Raw genomic sequence first — 18,239 nt, forward strand, 5'->3', positions numbered from 1 at the left:
TGCAGTAGGGTTTCAGTATATTCCTGCTCCATTTACTGAAGCATATGTTAAAACATACAGTAATCAGGATAATGATCTTGAGTCTTTTCTACATAAACATCATTAAACATCCTCTGTTTAATGGCTGTCTTTCAAAAAAGCGAAGGAAAGAGGCTAAGGCAGACAGTCCAACATGGAAAAATGAGTTGGTAGCTGAAATGGTCATAATATAAAAAACAAAGTCAGTTCTGGTGCAAGCATGTTCCTCCTGGTGTGGCTGAGGAAAAGCATATCTTCTGTCAGCCACAGATTTTCAATAAATATTAAAGAGAGGAAGAAAATGTATGACATCTGGATAAGCTGTGTCTGCTTATTTCTCAAAGTTTTGCCCCCTTTTCATGGAAGAGCATATTAAAAGTGGAGAGAAAGCACTGTGATACATTAATAAGATGTAAGGTTTCTCACTCTTTAAAATGTTCCTTCATTTTAGAAGTTTGCTTTTTCTCATCTCATTACAGACAGAGAGAGAGAGATATTGATGGTTTTATTTCTTTGCTGAGTGAATAGTTTCCATAGTATAATGCTGTTTCACTAGGGCTTGCTTTTGTGATTATGTTCATTTATACATCTGTCACTCTGAAAAACACAATTACTCTAATCTCAATTTAGATTAGTGGCGTTTGAATTTTTTTTTTCTAATGGCATATGAAAATATGAAAGTCAGATGTGGAAGCCAGTGTGATTGATACTCTTCTATGTACTGCTGTTCGGTTTGTGTTGAAGTTATTAACAATGGATGTCTGTCTAATTCACAAGGCTGTCAAATACAAGTGTTTTCTAGAAAGGGCGGTGAAACAACAACTTACTTCCACTTTTCAAGAAATATGAGATGAAACCGATGTGTCAAGGTGCAATGTTTGACAGTGCTCCACTGTAACATCAGCTGTGATCCCCCAAATTACATTAATGACTCCTGGAGCAGACTGAGCATAAGGTCTTTTCACATGAATAGATGAATTATATAATAATTTCTGGGGTTAAGCTATGTAATTTTTTTTCTTTCATTTCCTATTTAGTTGCACCTGCATACTGCAGCAAATTGGCCCGATGTTTTAAGTCATTACCCTCTGTTATGGCCATCTACTTGTCTGCATTGTGCATCACACCTAGCGATACTGAAGAAGTTAAGCTTTCCCGGAAAATATCTAGGAAACAAACAGTTTTAGCAACTTTTTAATAACTCTGGTAGATAATTGCTTGCTTATATTTAATGTAACGTTCTACACATGCTTTGCATGCTGCAGTCGAATTTCCATTTCAGCTGGGGGATCCAACAATAGCGATCAGTCTGTGCCACAAACCTTGGGCTGGTTTGTGTCACAGAGTAAGTGGGGTGATGCTCCGTCCTGTGGGCTGCTGGTAGAAAGGCAGCAGCCAGAGAGAGCCACTCTACACCACGACTGAAGTACTTGTGCAGATGGCTCGTAAGCAGAGAGGTTTGTGGAATGATCCTAGTTTAATTTGGAGAACTCTGAGTTCAGGCTGTCTTGGTGATGCACTTCTACACCTTCTCATTTATGTATTAAAGGCGACTATTATGTTTTCTTATGCCCAAAAGAAAAAAAGTCTATTTGAAGAATTACCTTTAGAAATCTTAGGAAAAGGGAAATGAAACTGGAAAGAACAGACTATAAGTGTCCCTTAAAAGAGCATGGCATGGGTCCTGTGTAAAGTACAGTGAATGAATCTAGCCTCTGGGAAAGGAAAGTACTACTACAAATATACAGATTGGACAGACAGTGCTCTCAGACACATGATCTGATTTTTATTTTTATTTTTATTTTGGGTGGTCCTTTGGGGACCCAGGAGTTGGATTTGATGATCCTCCCGGGTCCCTTCCAACTCAGATATTCTATGATTCTTTGAATTAGACGTTTTAAGTTACAGTTTAGTGGGGAGACTGAAGGGAAAGAGAAGGGAAGAAGCCTCACTGGCGACACATTCTTGTGCCTGAGACGCAAGCTTATGGAAAACTGCTGCAAGTTCGTGACCGTGGTAAAGGAAAAAGAGAAGGAAATAGCATCTGACTGTACCAAAAACTGAGAAAAACTCCCAGCCTGTTCACTCTCCCTGCACTTCTGAGCCATGTGGTGTGGTCCCAAGGGACATTTTTAACAGTTATTCTTTCTGAAGGCATAATGCAGGATTCAAACTGTGACACAGCCCTCATCACGTGAATTCCAGAACAACTACAACTCCTGTGACAATAATGAAAATGTGATGTTGTTTTACTGTCACACCTTTTCTTTTTGATTGTGGCTTCTGCTCAAACTGAATCTGCTGTGAAAATGTCACTCCAATGCAGAATACTCCATGTAACTCTGCACAACTGCTGAGTTAGGTGTTTTTTGGTCTCTGCACATTTCATCTGTTTTGTTTACAATCTGCTTCTCCCTGGGTTTGGTACTGTGTTTCAGTCAAGCCATTTGTAGTGCTAGCCATATAAAACCTGTTGTATGGAAAAAGTGTGACACTGATTTCCTCAGGAGAGACATGCCCTTTGATTTCTGATTTTGCCCTGCAGCTTCTGGATCCTCCAGAATGTGGCAATGGCTTTGTGGAAGATGGAGAAGAGTGTGACTGTGGGTCGATATCAGTAAGTGCAATGTGCTTGAAATTAGCAACTCGATTCTCCAGGAGCTGCCCATCACTACTCTTAATGTTAAGTGGAGGAAGACAGGCAATGCTAAGGTTCTGGAGCAAAGGACTCATCATTTCTCACCTTTTTCAAATAAGTTTAGCACTTTTATATTTTATTACCACATCAATTTTAGAGTAATAGCAATAGCTACCTATGCAAAATCAGGCCTTAAAAATTATAAAGTATATCCTTGATGGAAACATGTCTCTGGTCAGTGTTCAAATGTCAGTATTTAAAGATTGATGTCGTGAAGTTAGGAAAAATATTTCTTATATTGCACAGCAAACAGCTGTGCAGCATCTTCATGTCCCTCAGTACATGCTTTTTTCTGCCTCCAGGTGCCTAGAAGCCTGGTTAAAAATGTGTTTGGGTAACACACTAAGACAAGATGGGATACGAGAGGTGTGGGGCTTATCTGCTTTTCTCGTGTATTCTGCTACAAGTGTCTGTGTTCCTCAGGAGTGTGCCAGTGAGGGAGGAGAGTGCTGCAACACGTGCACCCTGACGGCAGGCTCCCAGTGCAGCAATGGGCTTTGCTGTCGGAAGTGTCGGGTAAGTGCAGCCCCCAGGCAGCAACACAGCCAGCTGACTGCAGGCACCACAGCATGTGTGTTTTTCATCTCAGACCTTGGTTTTCCTTTTCTGAAAGTTTGCCTTTTAAAATTGTCTGAAAACTGTTTTGTTCTGGGGCAGTTCTCTGCCTTTTAGATTTGGCTTTTTGCGGCAGGGACTGTGGTCAAACACAGAGGAGAATCTAAGCCTTCCAGTTTCAGATCAGGATGAAGAAGTCCTGTGAGATTTCATTAGACATCATTGTTCAAACTTGTCTGTGCTTTATGTCACTCCCATAATGCCTGATGCGTTGCTCTGGATTTGTCCCTGTGAGGCTGAATGGGAAAATCATACCACAAAGAGCCTGAGAAAAGGATGTGATTAAAAAAAGAAAGAAAGAAAGAAAGGAAGGAAGGAAGGAAGGAAGGAAGGAAGAAAGGAAAAAGAAAAAAAAAAGCTAGCAGAAGCATTCAGAAATATTCATCTAAAAGACACCTGACTTCATTTTCAGTTAGGTCTGCCTGTGTCTCCTTATGTTTGCACTGACTGAAATCCCACCGAATAAAGGGAATCAAGCCCTGTGCAAACCATAAGATATTCTTCCTGATACATCAGTAAACAGTAAAAGAGATCTAGGCTGTGAGGGAGCCCAGCTTAATATGGCTTCAAATAATTGTTGATGCTCATTTAATAATAATGTTAATTATTATTAATGGTGTTAGCATGGTGATGGTGTACTATGTGTGATATTTTTATCTTCACCATTTGCGGGTTTCATTTCCTTGGGAGGAACATTAATAATAACTGCAGATCACATTCTCGACTGTGCTCATCCAAATGTTAAAAAAAGAAAAAGCACAGATTATGCTGGAACTGATCACAGTTGCCGAAGCGCATTCCTTTTTTTAATGTAACATAAAAAAATATCAGATTGCCAGTGTGGGTGAATTTTGTTCAAGTATTTATCACATGGGCATCATATTAAAGACTCTCAGAAAAAAATAAGCTTTTTTTTTTTATTATTTGCAAATGAGACAAGGGCTTGTCTATGTACAGAATGGTGAAGGCGAGCAGATGAGGAGAAGGGCAGATTTTTGTAAAACACATGTCCCTAGGAGATGTTAAGCAGGACAACTCAAAAGCCCTTATACTAGCAGTTCCCATACTTGACATTATCTTCCCCCCTGCTGTATGTACCCTGCCTGAAAACAAGAGTGAAAAAGGGCTTGCAAGCGAAACTTGGTGAGTGCACATCCCAGCATCTTGTAGCATCTCTGACATTGTCTGCATTTTTCCAGACAGGTAGGGAGAAGATAAGCTGAAGGTTGAGAAAGTACCAGGGTCTTGCTCTTCCACTGACAAGTATTTGCTCACACCAGCTGCAGAGATAGCAGTTGTCCCAAACAACACCCCAGTGCATGCAGATCCAGCAAAAAGTCACACAGCTGCAGGATGACCTGGGCAGCACAGGCTTAAGAAACCTTCCAGGGAAAGTAAGGGCTCTGTAGTATGCCCATGACATAGGCACTAACAGCTGCCCCTAGTGGGATGTCTTCCTGCTTTTACAGGTCTTGAGGCTTTACAGTGGCAGTCTTTAACCAGATTGTGAATGCATACATGCTCGTTGGTACATTTTTCATTGTTAAATATCTGGTGACTTAGAAGTTGGTGTCAAGTCACATGGAATTCAATGTATTTATGAATAGTTTCTGTTCTACAACAGGAATGGGGCTTTGTAATAATCATAATGATTGTTCGAAGAGCTTTATAGTGTTCTTGATCCCTAGATCTTAAATGAATTCACAAAGAAGATCAAGATCACTCTGTTTAAAAAGAAGAGTGAAAGAATCACAAAAAGGTGGAATGGCCTGGTCGGGATAATGCCAAAAGCCACTGCAGTGTGGGTGTGATAGGTCCCAGGGTCCTGGGCCCCAGGACAGCACTCATCCTGCTTGTCCCTGAGCTTGATGCACCAGCAAACAGCCTATGGCTTGAGTGGTGCAACATCCCTACTGGGGAAAGGAAAATCTTCCCAATTCAGTCAGCACCTGAAAATTTTCTATTTTTTATTTTAGTTAAGACACGAAGAAATTATTGCATTTAAGGCAATGGAGAAACCAAGACAATGATTTTCTGTCCTTTTTTTTCCAGTTCGAACCTAAAGGAGTTTTGTGCCGAGAAGCAGTGAATGATTGTGATATTGCAGAGAACTGCACAGGAAACTCCAGTCAGGTGATTTTTATATCTTACATCATAGAGATGGAAAAAAAAAAAAACACAAACCAACCCAACCAACCAAACGAACAAACAAAAACAACAAAAAACAACCCTGAAGTCTCTCAGTAACTATGAATGTTACTGTTTTCTATAGTAAGGTGTATAAAAAATGTATTAAATCTGGTGTAAGCTCAGAAGAAAACATGAAAATGAAATTATTTTCCCTATGCCATTTGTTGTACACTTTATTTCCAAGCTTGTCTGAATGATCTATTAGTTATTTTCTCTTTCTATAGTGTTCTCCCAATATTCATAAAATGGATGGATATTCATGTGATAACAAGCAGGTAAATACAATTTCAATTTCTTTTACATTCTTACTGCTTTTATGGATTCCTTTTTATAGAATATGGCCTGAGATCTTTGTAAGTCACTTGAGACAGTGCTGTCGATTTTCCTGAATTTGAGGTGCTGGTCAAATTTTACAGCTAAGGATTTAAATGAACAGAAAGTAGAGTCATGCATTAGCTGCCTCACTAGAAAAGGTGGCAAGTCTATATGTTAAACATCCTTTTTTGAAAAGCAGCTTATTTGAAGTTTATTCTGTATCTTTTCATTCTTTTTAGGGCATTTGTTTTGGGGGAAGATGTAAAACCAGAGACCGTCAGTGTAAATATATCTGGGGTGAAAGTGAGTAAATATTAATATTTCTAAGTTGGTTGCTTGAAAAATTATCTTACCTAAGAAGAATTATGGAAAGAGGCATATTCAGAACTATTAAAACCATCCAGAACTGCACATTATGAAACATATTGGCTGTGAACCAGAATTATGCTCTATTTTGAACTTTGCCCTTGAGGTTTTTTTGTTGTTGTTTTGCTTTGTTTTGTTTTTTTTTGAGCAATTATTGGAGTCTCCAAACTTTGAATTAAGTTCTCTCAATTTATGCTGTTCATTTGTTTTTTTCTTGCATGACTGATTGTAGATGTTTTAGTACTGACTACATCACCTAGTTCACTAGATCGCAAGTCCATTGCTACCTTTTTTTGGCATAAGCTATTCATTAGCCAGACCTGCAGCCTATTTTGGAATGTACGGAAGATCAAAGAAATTGTACTGGACGCTCAATAAAGATATCTCTCAGTCCAGCACATAGGCTGCATATCCCTGTTCAAAGACAAGGCTTTCTGGAATGATGCTTGTTGGGTGCTGAAAATATTTTTATGGGGCACAATATGTACTTTGCCATCATTCAGCTAAAACTGGAATTTCAAAAGAACTTGCATATGTACGAGAACCACGCTCACCAGTAGGTAAAAGTAAGTGATTCTTTTGATCTGGATGATAAATTAAATCATCTTATCAAGCACATCATATCTGTAGTTATTTTTCTAGTTTGTAGTTACTTTCTACTGCTTCATGTTTGATTGACAATGCTCTAGCTATAGGAGAGCTTTAATTGTTTTCCATGACTGGAAAATATGAATTAAGTTTCATTGCAGTACAAAAAGGTGTCATTTATGTCCTTACCTGTGTTGAAAGTACGCAGGAATTTCTGTATGGTCCCATGAAATACCACTATTGGATACCAGATGTGTTACACAGTTGTATAAATAGCATGCAGACTACAACAGTTTCGGTGATATGTTTACACAGGACCTTTGGTAGATGAAAAGCATGTTGAATTGATTCATTATGTTGGGAAATCATAGGAATGCAGCCAATGCTTAAGATGAGTTCCTCATGCAAGTCACAGAAAGATGGGAGTTTAAATTTAGTTTGGAGTCTGACTCAAACAGATTGTTGCCTTTTGAAAGCTTATTCATATCAGCAGGATTACTTGAATGGTAACGCATGGAGGTCTCGTGAGCAATTCACCTGAGTACCTGGCACCTCCTGTACGGATATGAGGTTACGTGGGCTTCATGGTTAATGGGGTGCTTCCAGAGCATGCTTTGGTGCTGGTTAGCTTTGATGAAAAGAGAAACATAACTCCCTCTATGCCCCTGCCTTCTGTCTTTTCCTTCTCTTTTCCAGCTCTCTTTAGCGTTGATTAACCTACTGGTATTATTCTGAAGTCTTATGTTTTACTCCTCATTAACAACCACCTGGGGAGCCTGTACTCATATTTGTTGATTTATTTCAGCAGCTTTTGGCCATTTTGGACCAACAAACCTGATCAATCTGAACAAAATCTTAAAACAATCCTGTGCTACCAGCATAAAACTTCTCATTGAGCTTACTGTGCAGAGTTTCACCACCCACCTGCAGACCATGATACTGCAGTTGACAGATTGGGAAGCTCTGCTCACTTTTGTTGTGCATCCCCATTTCCCAGGACTTGGCTTTTCAAAGTCTTCATCATCTTAGAAGAGATTTGTTTCTATTTTTAGAAGTGACAGCTGCTGACAGGTACTGCTACGAGAAGCTGAATATTGAAGGGACTGAGAAAGGAAACTGTGGGAGAGACAAGGACTCTTGGATACAGTGCAATAAACAGTAAGTCGATCCATTTAGGAAACAGCTGGTGTGGGATTTTTATCCCTGCTCCAGTTCTTTAGACGTCACGAAGAGGTTCAAAAAGCCTCTGTACTGAACAGACTTTTCCTGACCTGAGGTCATGTTCTACAGACCATACTGCAGGAAAGTCTTGAGGGAGTGGAATGCCAAAATGAGATGATATCAAGCAAGTGAGCACCATCTGAGCTTTGGGAACACTTGGACAAAAAGTGGTCCTTGTACTCTTGGTGGGGCTAGCAGGGTAGAGGGGAGCAGAGGGGTTATTCAGTGTGCCCTAGAGGTAGCCTGTTGTTTCACATCCCGGAACGTTGTTTGCTTTTTCTGCTGTGCCTTTGCATAGCTGAATTTTGTTCAGTGTTCATTATATTGTAACCCTCCACATCTTTTCTTGCAAGTTGCTGCCTAAGCTGTATGTATGTAGCTGTATTTATGCAGCTGATTATTTCTGCCCACTTGTAAACCTTTCTCCAGGCCTCACCAAACTGCATCCTGTTTTTTTCAGTATTTTATTTTGTCAATGCCATATAAATTCTAATCCTGCCTACAGGTGAAGTAATGGTCTTTCCCAGCTCTCTGTACAGATTTGATAACCTTAATTTTGTTCCATTACAAACTCATTGACTAAAACACGTCGTAATATGGGAAAGACCTGACCCTTCTATTTTGACAATGCACCAGGCTCTGCACACAAGTTGTAAAGTCCCTTCAGCATCTATCTCTAGTTCCCTTACGTATGTCATATGTTTGTCTAAAAACAGCAGGTACCGCTTCTCTGTGGGGCAGTTACTGTATCTTTATAGGATATTAAATCAGTTTGATGTGATTTATTCTTGACAGTTCCCCATTTGCAGAGCATTTTTGATAACGCTTCATAAAAAAGCTTCTTTCCCCAGTATAAGCTCTGAGGAGAGTAATTTTTGTGGGAAACGGGACTTTATTTATGGGAGTTACTGTCAGTAAGAGAAAAGCAAGGAATAACAAACATGTTACAAAGCAAGTGAAGAAAAACACATTTTTTGATCATGCATTTTAATTTAATTATCTTTTTTGGTGAGCATCTGTTTATTCTCTCAATGCAGGGATGTGCTTTGTGGATACCTTCTATGCTCGAATATATCTAGTGTGCCCAGACTTGGAGAACTTGATGGTGAAATCACATCGTCTGTCTTGCAGTTTGGAAAAGTCTACAATTGCAGGTAATTGGAAATCCTGAAAATAGAACAGTTAATATCCATCTCGCATGGAAAAGCAGCTTTCTCATTCCTAAGTTGAGAACAAATGTTTTGATTAAAAAAAAAAGTCCTGTTAACAAACAATCATTTTTCCAGCTCAAACTTTGGTAACCTTCAGGAACTTGACTGTGTATGGGGAGCACAGCTGTTTTGCAGACCCCTCTGTATAGTAGTCAATTTTGCCTGTAGAGACATAATGCTCTTCTCTGGCCTCTTCATACTACATTCTTTAATGTTTGTAGAGTACTTAATGTACTGAAAATACTTAGACATATGTTGCATTGCCAAAACTAACTGGCAGCTTAATACGTTGCCATATGTTAACTGAAGCCCAATTATAGACCTGGTGTGTTCTCATAGCTTCTCACAGCTGTAAGATGAAATAAAGTCCTACACATCTAAACTCGATGTTTTATACAACACAAGCTCTTATACAAGAAAAATGGTCTTTGTTTTCACCATTATATTTGTTTGATGTAGATATACTCCATTGTAGTTTGTTTTACGTTAAGGCTGGTGAGGTGAATAAGCCAGTGCTTACTCTTCCCTGGTCCTGGGCATTATACAAAGCAGACAGAAATGAAGGTAGCAGCACAGAGACAAGTTTCTCAAGCAGTCCCGTCTGGTAACAGCACAAGTCTCTGGGGTGCTCTTCTTGTCTTGCAGTGGCGGCCATGTGAAGCTCGATGAGGAGACGGACCTGGGCTACGTGGAGAACGGGACGCCGTGTGGGCCGAATATGGTGTGCCTTGAGCATCGCTGCCTCCCCGCTGAGTCCTTCAACTTCAGCACCTGCCCAGGCACCACAGACAACCAGATTTGCTCAGGACATGGTGTATGTTCTCATACTCTTTACTCCTTTTATCCATTCTTGATGAGTACCCAGTGCTGTGTAGTTGACTAGCTAGGCCTCGTGGGAAGCCAGCAGCATGACCCTACAAGTCGTAATACTGAAGAAACTTGAAAAGGCAAGGGGGAGGAGACATATAAGTAAACATAATGCCTTGCAGTCCAGGCATCCTAAACAATGAATCGCATGCATTAATTTTATAAAAATCTTACCAACCATTGCTTTTGCCATTGCTTTGGCTAACCTAATGATATTTCCTCGTGCAACATTCTGGAGCATATAAAGATTTTATTGCCCATTTCTGAGGAACCTGGGGCTCTGTTCTTACAAATGCTCTTTTTAATTCCCTCCTTATCGTGTCAACAGCCAGGAAAGTTCATAAAGTCATTGGATTTTGTTGTCTGAGGGTTACTTCCCTCCAGAGAAGAAAACAGCGAGCTGGCACCATGCTAGCAGGGCAGCTCTTCTGCTCAGTGCAGAACCTATGGCTTTATTGTGGCCCTGGCAAGTCCCTTTGTGCCTCACACAGTTTGAAACAGTGTCCAGGTCCCCATGGCTGAGCTGAGGTCAAAGGAGTCCTTCTCTTATAACATCCTTTGTCTTCTGCGCTGCATGAAAACTCCCTTTATTATCTGAAATTAACCACTTCATCATATTTAAAAAAATAAAAAAGTTGATGTTCAGTCTCCCAAAGCAATTATAAATGGCTCTATTAATTCTATATTACGTTGAGCAGTATATTAATGTACTTAATGTATTCCATCATGTAATACACTTCATAACAGGTTACAATAAATTACATATATTTATATATAATGTATAATGATACATTTAATATATTTATATCTAATGTGTAATTTAAAAATTGCTATATATTAAAAATGTTTTGCAAAATTTTGCAGGTAGTTAAAGTCAGTGCTGTTTCACTGTACCTATACTGTAGTTTAATTATGGGAATAGATGAATTTTATGATTTTATTCTGAGCTGCACTTTTGGCTACAGGTTTGTAGCAATGAAATAAAATGTGTTTGTGACCGATTCTGGGGAGGAGATGACTGCAGTTCTCGCATCAAGGATATGTTTTTTGATAAAGATGCCATCAACAAAGGTATGAAGTTATAATTTTAAACATTAACTGGAAAAACTTGGATTTGAATAAGGTTCATTAAGCAAAACCTAAATCCCCTGCTCTTTCAGCTAGCATGCAACATGATGTACTGTTAGGAGCCTTATTCTCTTCCTTCCTGGCTCAGCAGATGCACTCAGTGTCTGTGAATGAGGTTTCAGGCATGTGAGCAGTGCCGCTCAGGAGCATTTGGTACAGCTCTCAGGACTGGCACCAGTGCATCTGGTTGTACCTTGCTTGAATTTGAGTGGCTTTATTAAGTGTTATTGATAAATTAGGATAAGCAAAAATTTACTAGTTCTCGTATCTAGGTGAAGTTACTAACATGTTTAATTTTTATTTGTAGAGTCATTTTTTATTGCATGGCTACTACGTAGAATGTTAACACACAAATTTTAGTCCTTTACATTTTTTTGAGTGAAAGTTTTTATTCCTCTTCAGGCTTGCATAAAAGAGGCAGATGTATTGCAGAAACATGAAGGTGTAAATTTTTTCTATAGTCATTATAAATCCCTTTGTGGGGCAGTTTTACCATCTTCCAGAATACCAGTTTTGGTCTTTTGTAGGTTATTCAGCCATGGAAAGTATTTAAATAAAAACAAAAAGTCCTTTTTATTCCAGTATAAGCATGTACTTATCAGAGAGGTTATATGATTGTAAACTACAGCAGTTTAATATTGATAACGTTATATTGGTATATGTGGCACAACTTTCCCAAGTAGCAAGTGTTCAGTTATGGGAAACAGACACAGAGGTCAAAGTTGGATATAAAAACGGTCTTTTTAGGTCCGTGCTATACTTCACAAGTGTATCACTGTTTACAATTAGTCTACCTAGTACAAGTTGTCCAAGCAGGTTTTTGAAAGACAGAGCATTTACTGTTTTTTGTATATATTTCTCCTAAAACCCTATATATTTTTCCCCTTTCTTGTGTTTCCAGGTGTTGTTAGCACAAATATAATAATAGGGGCTATTGCTGGCACCATTTTAGTGTTGGCTCTCGTTTTAGGAATAACTGCTTGGGGTTACAAGTAAGTAAATTGTGTTCTTCTTAATGCAGTTAAAATACCTTTATTTCATCTGATAGCAGGTTACATTATGAAAGCAACAATTCAATCATATCCTAAAAAACCAAAATGTGATTATATTTGTACAGTGACCCTTTTATAATATTCAAAAGTATTACAAATGCTAATTTCTCAAACAATTCTTACATGCATATGTGGATTTGCTTTTGGAGGGCTTGATCCAGGTTTGGCATATGTTTAGCTATTTCTTTTATTTCTTTTTGTAGGTGGTTAGATTATGATTTTATTGTATCTGACAAAGGAAATGCAAGAGTACAGTCTGATTCAATCACAAATCTGTCGTACTGACAATGTAAATTTAGAAAGATTGGCCTTCAGTCAGTAAAGTATTTAACTATAGGTTTTCTTAAGCAGATATTTGTATTCAGTCAGCTTAATTCCAAATTAATTCAAGTATGTTTTTTGGTGAAAAAGAGAGATCTGTAATTTGCAAAAAAGGTTCAAGTTCTTGCCTGGCGTAGAGCTGCAAGTGTTCTGCTCACTGAAGGTCAAAATGGATTATTTTAATCTGATTGCTCTTTTCCAGTTTTTCTCCTTTTGTGAATTTCATCTAAAACCAGCAGGTTTTAGTTCTTTTGCATATATTAAAAAAAAAAAAAAAGATTTAAGGTACTTTATCACCTGTGTTTGGGTCAGACTGGCTTTCAAAATCCTTCCGTGGGTACATGGAGCAGGTTCAGCTGCGGGCAGTGCTCTACATGGTCCCCCAAGGTTTGGCATTGCTCAACTTCTGGCAGTATCTGAAAATCTGGGCTTATATTTTGAGTATAGCTCCAGAGGTTAAGGGCTAGTTTGGGAATCAAATCTAGCCAGAGGGATTAGTTTTTGGAGGTAGAGGGCAAAAGTGAACCTTTCATTAGCAACATCACAATAGAGTTAAACTCATCATGAACTGCACCTCCAACTGAGCACTGACTTCAGCCATCAACATAGATGTGTTTTCCTCATTTATTCTGCTTTAGTGCTTTATGAATGTTTATTTCAAAATGGTTTTTGTAGAAAAAAAAATTGAGAAAAAAGTTAATAAAAAAAAGTTAATAGGTATATATATTTTTTCCTTTTTTTTTTTTTTTTTTTTGGTCTTAGTAACCATGTATACCTGCATACTGATAATTTAACTGTATTTCTTTCTCTTCTCTTTTTATGGAAAGAAACTACAGAAGTCAGAGGTATGTGATAAAAGTAACAATGTATCTCTGGAAAACTCTGAAAATAGGTTTTCTTCTCTCTTGCTCATTTACATACTATAAAGAAAATATAGTGGTGATGAATTATCATATTTTAAAGAATATCTGCTTGAATATAAAAAAAGTATTTATTCTATACACATTGCTTGAAATCCTAATTTCATTGGACTCATTAGAAAAAATAATAATTACTTCTTAGATAGGATGTTTTATTTAGGAAAACAGGAGAATATTTCCAGGAAGAGGCTGAAAATTGGCTATTAGAGATGAAAATGTCTTTGGGAGGCTGAGAATTGAATAATTAATATTCACATGATGTTCAGGATCCTTCTGAGACAAATTCATTTCTGAAGCTTCTTTGCAGTTAAAAATACAAAGCAATTAAATTGATGTGTGAATGGAAAGCCCATTCCTTACAGCTGCCCTGCTGAATTATTTGTAGCCAAATTATGGTACCATCTTCAGCAGAGGCCTGAGCTTTTACACGTTTGAACTGGTGGCCAAAAAACAAACAGTTTTTAGTGATTTGGGTTTACCTCCTGGAAGACCGCCATCATCTGCCTGGCAGACCGACCTTTGGGAAGGAGGTGTCTCCTCCTTCTCCCAGTCCCCTGCAGATAAGACAACTTCTCAAATTCTCCTGTTTTCTGCCTGCATTACCAGCCCCGATCCAAGCTTCTGCTTTGTGTGTTGCTGCTACCTGTTGCGCTTCTCCATTTCCTCTGCCCATGTAGTGCTTTCTCTGCCAGGCTCAAAATACTTGCGAAAAGCAGAAAAGCTCTGCCAAGTGCTAGTTAATTTATGTTGTGCACAGCAAGGTCAGATAGGTGACGGGAACAGTAACTAGAAGAAGGCAAAGCTCTTGAAGTCAAGCACTGTGGAGAGGTTGGTGGGTAGGAAATGTCACCTGGCACAGGGAAGGCAGAATCTGGGGGTTTGGTGGTGCTCAATGGTGGATGTTGGCTCTACATAAACAGGCAAACATGGCCATTGAGTCACTATCCTGGGCACAGTGCTGGCAGAGGACAGAGTAGCCAGAACCTCAAAATACAGAGAGACCACCCCATGCACAATAGTGTTGGAGTATGAGAGAATCTAATGTTTTTCAAATTCCCTCGTCTCCATACATTAATATATGTGAGGATGTGGTCAGTCTGCAGCTGCGTCAGTGAGCATGGACAGAGCAGAAACCAGCATCAGCTGAGACATTTGAAGATGATGGAGGGCTGGAGATCTTTAGTAACTAAGTCTCCCTCATGCAGAAGATGAAATTCTATAGACTGACTTCTAAATAGAATAATTTTGGATATGTACAAAGAGTATCCCGTAAGCAGAAAAACCAAACATCCACCACAGTGTCCTTTTTTTTTTTTTTTTTTTTAATTGCTTGTGATTAGTCCTTAAATAAAGATGGAAACAAGCCATGGAGATATTTTTAAGCATTACATAAGGAATGATATTTGGTAATACCAAGTGACTGAAACATGTAAACTGAAAATCATAAAAAGAGTGAATGAGCAAAGATTCTGTCAACCGGTATAATGTGGCTTAGAGGGCATGACTGTATGGGAGAAGTAATTTCTAACTGAGCAGCAAGAGTCCAGTTTGCTAGAGGAGCCCCGAGGAGCAGAGCTGCATGAACTGAGTTGATTCTGAAAATACCGATGTAGTGGCTGATGAATGGGGACTGAGACTTGAGAACTGAGGAAATAGTGTGGAGGTACTGTGCTACACTAATGATTTATGCGTCATGTAATTACACATTTAAAATCCTTGAGGAGCATTAGAAATTCAAACACAGAATGGAGACAGCCCAGTTCTGCTCTGTAGTTGAGCATAATCTGAACGTGAATCAATCTTCTGATAAATATGCATGTTAATATGGGGAAAACTGAAGCCAAAAGGCCTTGGACAGTACAGGGCTGAATGGATAATTAAACAGCTGGCATTATGGTATAGCCAACTTTCAAATGAGCTATTTGTATTAGGGAGAGTTTTTGGCTTGGTGGAACTGTAACTGGGATATTTGTGCTGGAGATTTTCTGCTGGCGATGAATTTACCACCTGAACAAAAATGGCATAACTTAATTAGGACTTCCTAGTGCATAGATAGTTTTATGCACCAAAACCATGCTACTAGTACTAGAAAAGGATGAACTATTCTCAGATATGTTTGGCATTATTTTTATGTGTCTTGGCAGACAGAGTCTAGTGTGGTGACAAGGATTAACAGCTGAGAAGCTCTGACACTGGTACTAGTTCCCTGTACAAGAGAACAGTTAATAAATAAACTGGAGGTGTTTCTCCTCCTGTAGTTTAAGCAACTCAACAGGTTGTTCGATTCGAGTTCAGTAACAATCACAAAAATTGAACAGAAGGCACAGAAGCAGTAATCATCCAGAGGGAAAAAAGCATTTGCTTTTCCTCAACTCCTTTCTGATGCAGGCATGCACTCAGCACAGACTGCGGTGCTAATACTGCAGCCGGGAATGCTTTCACAACCCGCATGGTAAGCCATTTGAAATGGCTGAACTTAGTTATCACATCAGTCAAGAACCGCCATCTATTCACTTTAAAAACAGTGATCAGAGTTTATCAGTGAAATCATCCTTGTTTTCCCCTACCAAACCCACATAACCCTCTTTCCTGAGCTATCAAAAATAGATGGGAGTTTTCTCTTGGGTGGTTGAATTACTCACTAATAGGTTTATTGTGTGCTCAACAGGTTTCCTCAGGGATCATCATCCTTGCCTCTTTCTTTAAGACTAAAATTTGTTCATGTTTGTGTGTGTGCTCTTGCCTGTCATGTTTTCTGACTCTACGCTGTTTGTTATACTTCAGACAAATACCCCAGGGAGATTATGTAAAAAAGCCTGGAGAGGCCGACTCTTTTTATAGCGACATGCCTCCTGGAGTCAGCACAAACTCTGCATCTAGTTCTAAGAAGAGGTCTGCTTTTCTGTCGCATTTTCAGATATCTACCTGTTCCATCACCCATTATTCCATTAGTCAGAACATTTCATTGTTTTGCAGCAGGTTTGATCCTTTCTTCTTTCTTTGTGGAATGTTACAATTAGCATCCTTTGTTCTTTGATTACTGATTTTTCTTGCATGCCCTGAGCTAATAATTTATACAACCAGGCCAGAATAAACACGTTTGCCCTTGTAAGCCAAGATTGGCGTAATCCAGTTTTCATCATTTTCCTGCTTGAGAATTGCTTTCAAGTAGACTGTAATGATAACTGCGTGCTCAAAAAAACAAAACAAAGCAAAACAAAAACTATCACAGTCATGTAATCAAAGATGAGGAACACTGTCTTGCTTCAATAATTATAAACTGTTTAATATAAATATTTTTATATTGTTGTCAGTGTCATTAATTCACTGAGTTGACCTAGACTTCTGGATAATATTCTTTCTGTCTCACAGTAAAGATGATGGTGCTTGCATTTGATTCCACTTTTACTTATTAGACTAGTGTCCTAAATGTCACTGAGTGCTATCTTAGAAAATAATTCTGCAAAGACTTTCTGTAGTTTTGTGCTTCCTGTTATGAGTAGCCAAGGAGAGCATTAGATTTTGCCCTTGTTCAGAATTCACTTATTCTGCTGTTGCTCCAGTTACTTAAAAAAAAATAACATTTTAAAATGGAAAAATAATTGAAAAACATTGAAAGGAGTTTGCAGTCGTCGAGGTCTTTAGGTCATGATCATCAAAGTCCTGCTGCAATCAGAGATCCTTTAATTACAAAAATCTTCAGCTAGCACTTCAAAACAATTTACAAGAAGCTGTAAATGTTCAGTGGGTGGGGTGGGGATAGACACTCCTGAACTATTTTATTACAAAGCTGCAATTCTCAGTTCTTGTCTCATGGAGCAGTCTGTAGCTGTGCAGTTGACAAAACTATTCTCTTTATAGTTGCTATTTTGAATAAAGAGAAATATATCGAAAGGATACATTTGTAGTGCCTTTGGGTATACCAGCTTGATCTTATATGCAACTTCATTAAATCTGGTCTAATAAAAAGGTTATTAAGAAAAACTGTAGTACTATATAATTAATTATCAAATTCCAATTTTTAAATTCAGCTTTTTAGATTCGTGCGTGGATAAGTTATTTGTTTTGTGGAGGAAACATTAATCTTAAATGACATAGTGTTTGTGTTGGAGAATTTTTTCTCATTTGGATAAAATTTTGAAAAAGTCTTGGAGAAGCAAGTTTTCATAGGCTGGTGTGAGCAGGTTCATATTCCAGTTAAGAAAAAATGTTTGTTTTTAAATGAATGTCATTTAATGTGTTTCTTGTTTTTTTTCTGTACCTGTGTTTCTTTTCATACTTCATTTCTTTCATGTGTCTCTGTTTATTGCTTGTTCCAAAAAGCAAATGATTTCTAAGGTCTGTCTGTACTAGAGAGTTTTGTTGTTGCCCCACCACCAGTTCAGCTATGTTGTGCCACTGTCAAGTCTGGACAAGTAAGTCTGACAAATGCTCCATTAACATTGTGGTGGAACTGTCATAGTCCTCCCGTTTTGATGCCCAGGGCACTATTTCTTACCTTTCGAACTGGTTTTGATTTGCTCTGGGTGCAGATATCAATGGCAGCTCTTGGCAGACATTCAAGTGACTGGGCCATTAGCCACCTGGGCTTCTCCTTGCTGGAAAATGCTATGAAGCGTTAGTATTCACAGAGGGTGTTCCAAGATTAAAACATAACAATGACAATTTTTGTTGTTGTGAAATTGCAAACACCAAAGACAGTATATAGCAAGACACTCCTGAACATAAA

The 18,239-nt window shown here is 38.5% G+C and overlaps 1 protein-coding gene across 12 annotated transcripts in view; it reads left to right on the plus strand.

Moving 5' to 3' along the window:
* The window catches only part of ADAM22 (ADAM metallopeptidase domain 22), a 142,631-nt gene that overhangs the window by 99,755 nt on the left and 24,637 nt on the right, over positions 1-18,239 (plus strand). For 5 of the 12 annotated variants that reach the window (XM_048061701.2, XM_048061700.2, XM_048061704.2 and 2 more), the window contains exons 16-27: positions 2,564-2,635; positions 3,140-3,232; positions 5,384-5,464; positions 5,746-5,796; positions 6,076-6,139; positions 7,843-7,948; positions 9,049-9,165; positions 9,868-10,036; positions 11,055-11,160; positions 12,119-12,209; positions 13,418-13,435; positions 16,295-16,489. In XM_048061701.2, coding sequence (XP_047917658.1) covers positions 2,564-2,635; positions 3,140-3,232; positions 5,384-5,464; positions 5,746-5,796; positions 6,076-6,139; positions 7,843-7,948; positions 9,049-9,165; positions 9,868-10,036; positions 11,055-11,160; positions 12,119-12,209; positions 13,418-13,435; positions 16,295-16,489 — 1,163 coding nt within the window. The remainder of the gene's footprint in view (positions 1-2,563; positions 2,636-3,139; positions 3,233-5,383; positions 5,465-5,745; positions 5,797-6,075; positions 6,140-7,842; positions 7,949-9,048; positions 9,166-9,867; positions 10,037-11,054; positions 11,161-12,118; positions 12,210-13,417; positions 13,436-16,294; positions 16,490-18,239) is intronic. The other 7 variants (XM_048061709.2, XM_048061712.2, XM_048061714.2 and 4 more) reach the window with 2 other exon arrangements.

This window comes from Anser cygnoides, chromosome 2 (genome assembly GCF_040182565.1).
Source record: "Anser cygnoides isolate HZ-2024a breed goose chromosome 2, Taihu_goose_T2T_genome, whole genome shotgun sequence".
Lineage (NCBI taxonomy): Eukaryota > Metazoa > Chordata > Aves > Anseriformes > Anatidae > Anser > Anser cygnoides.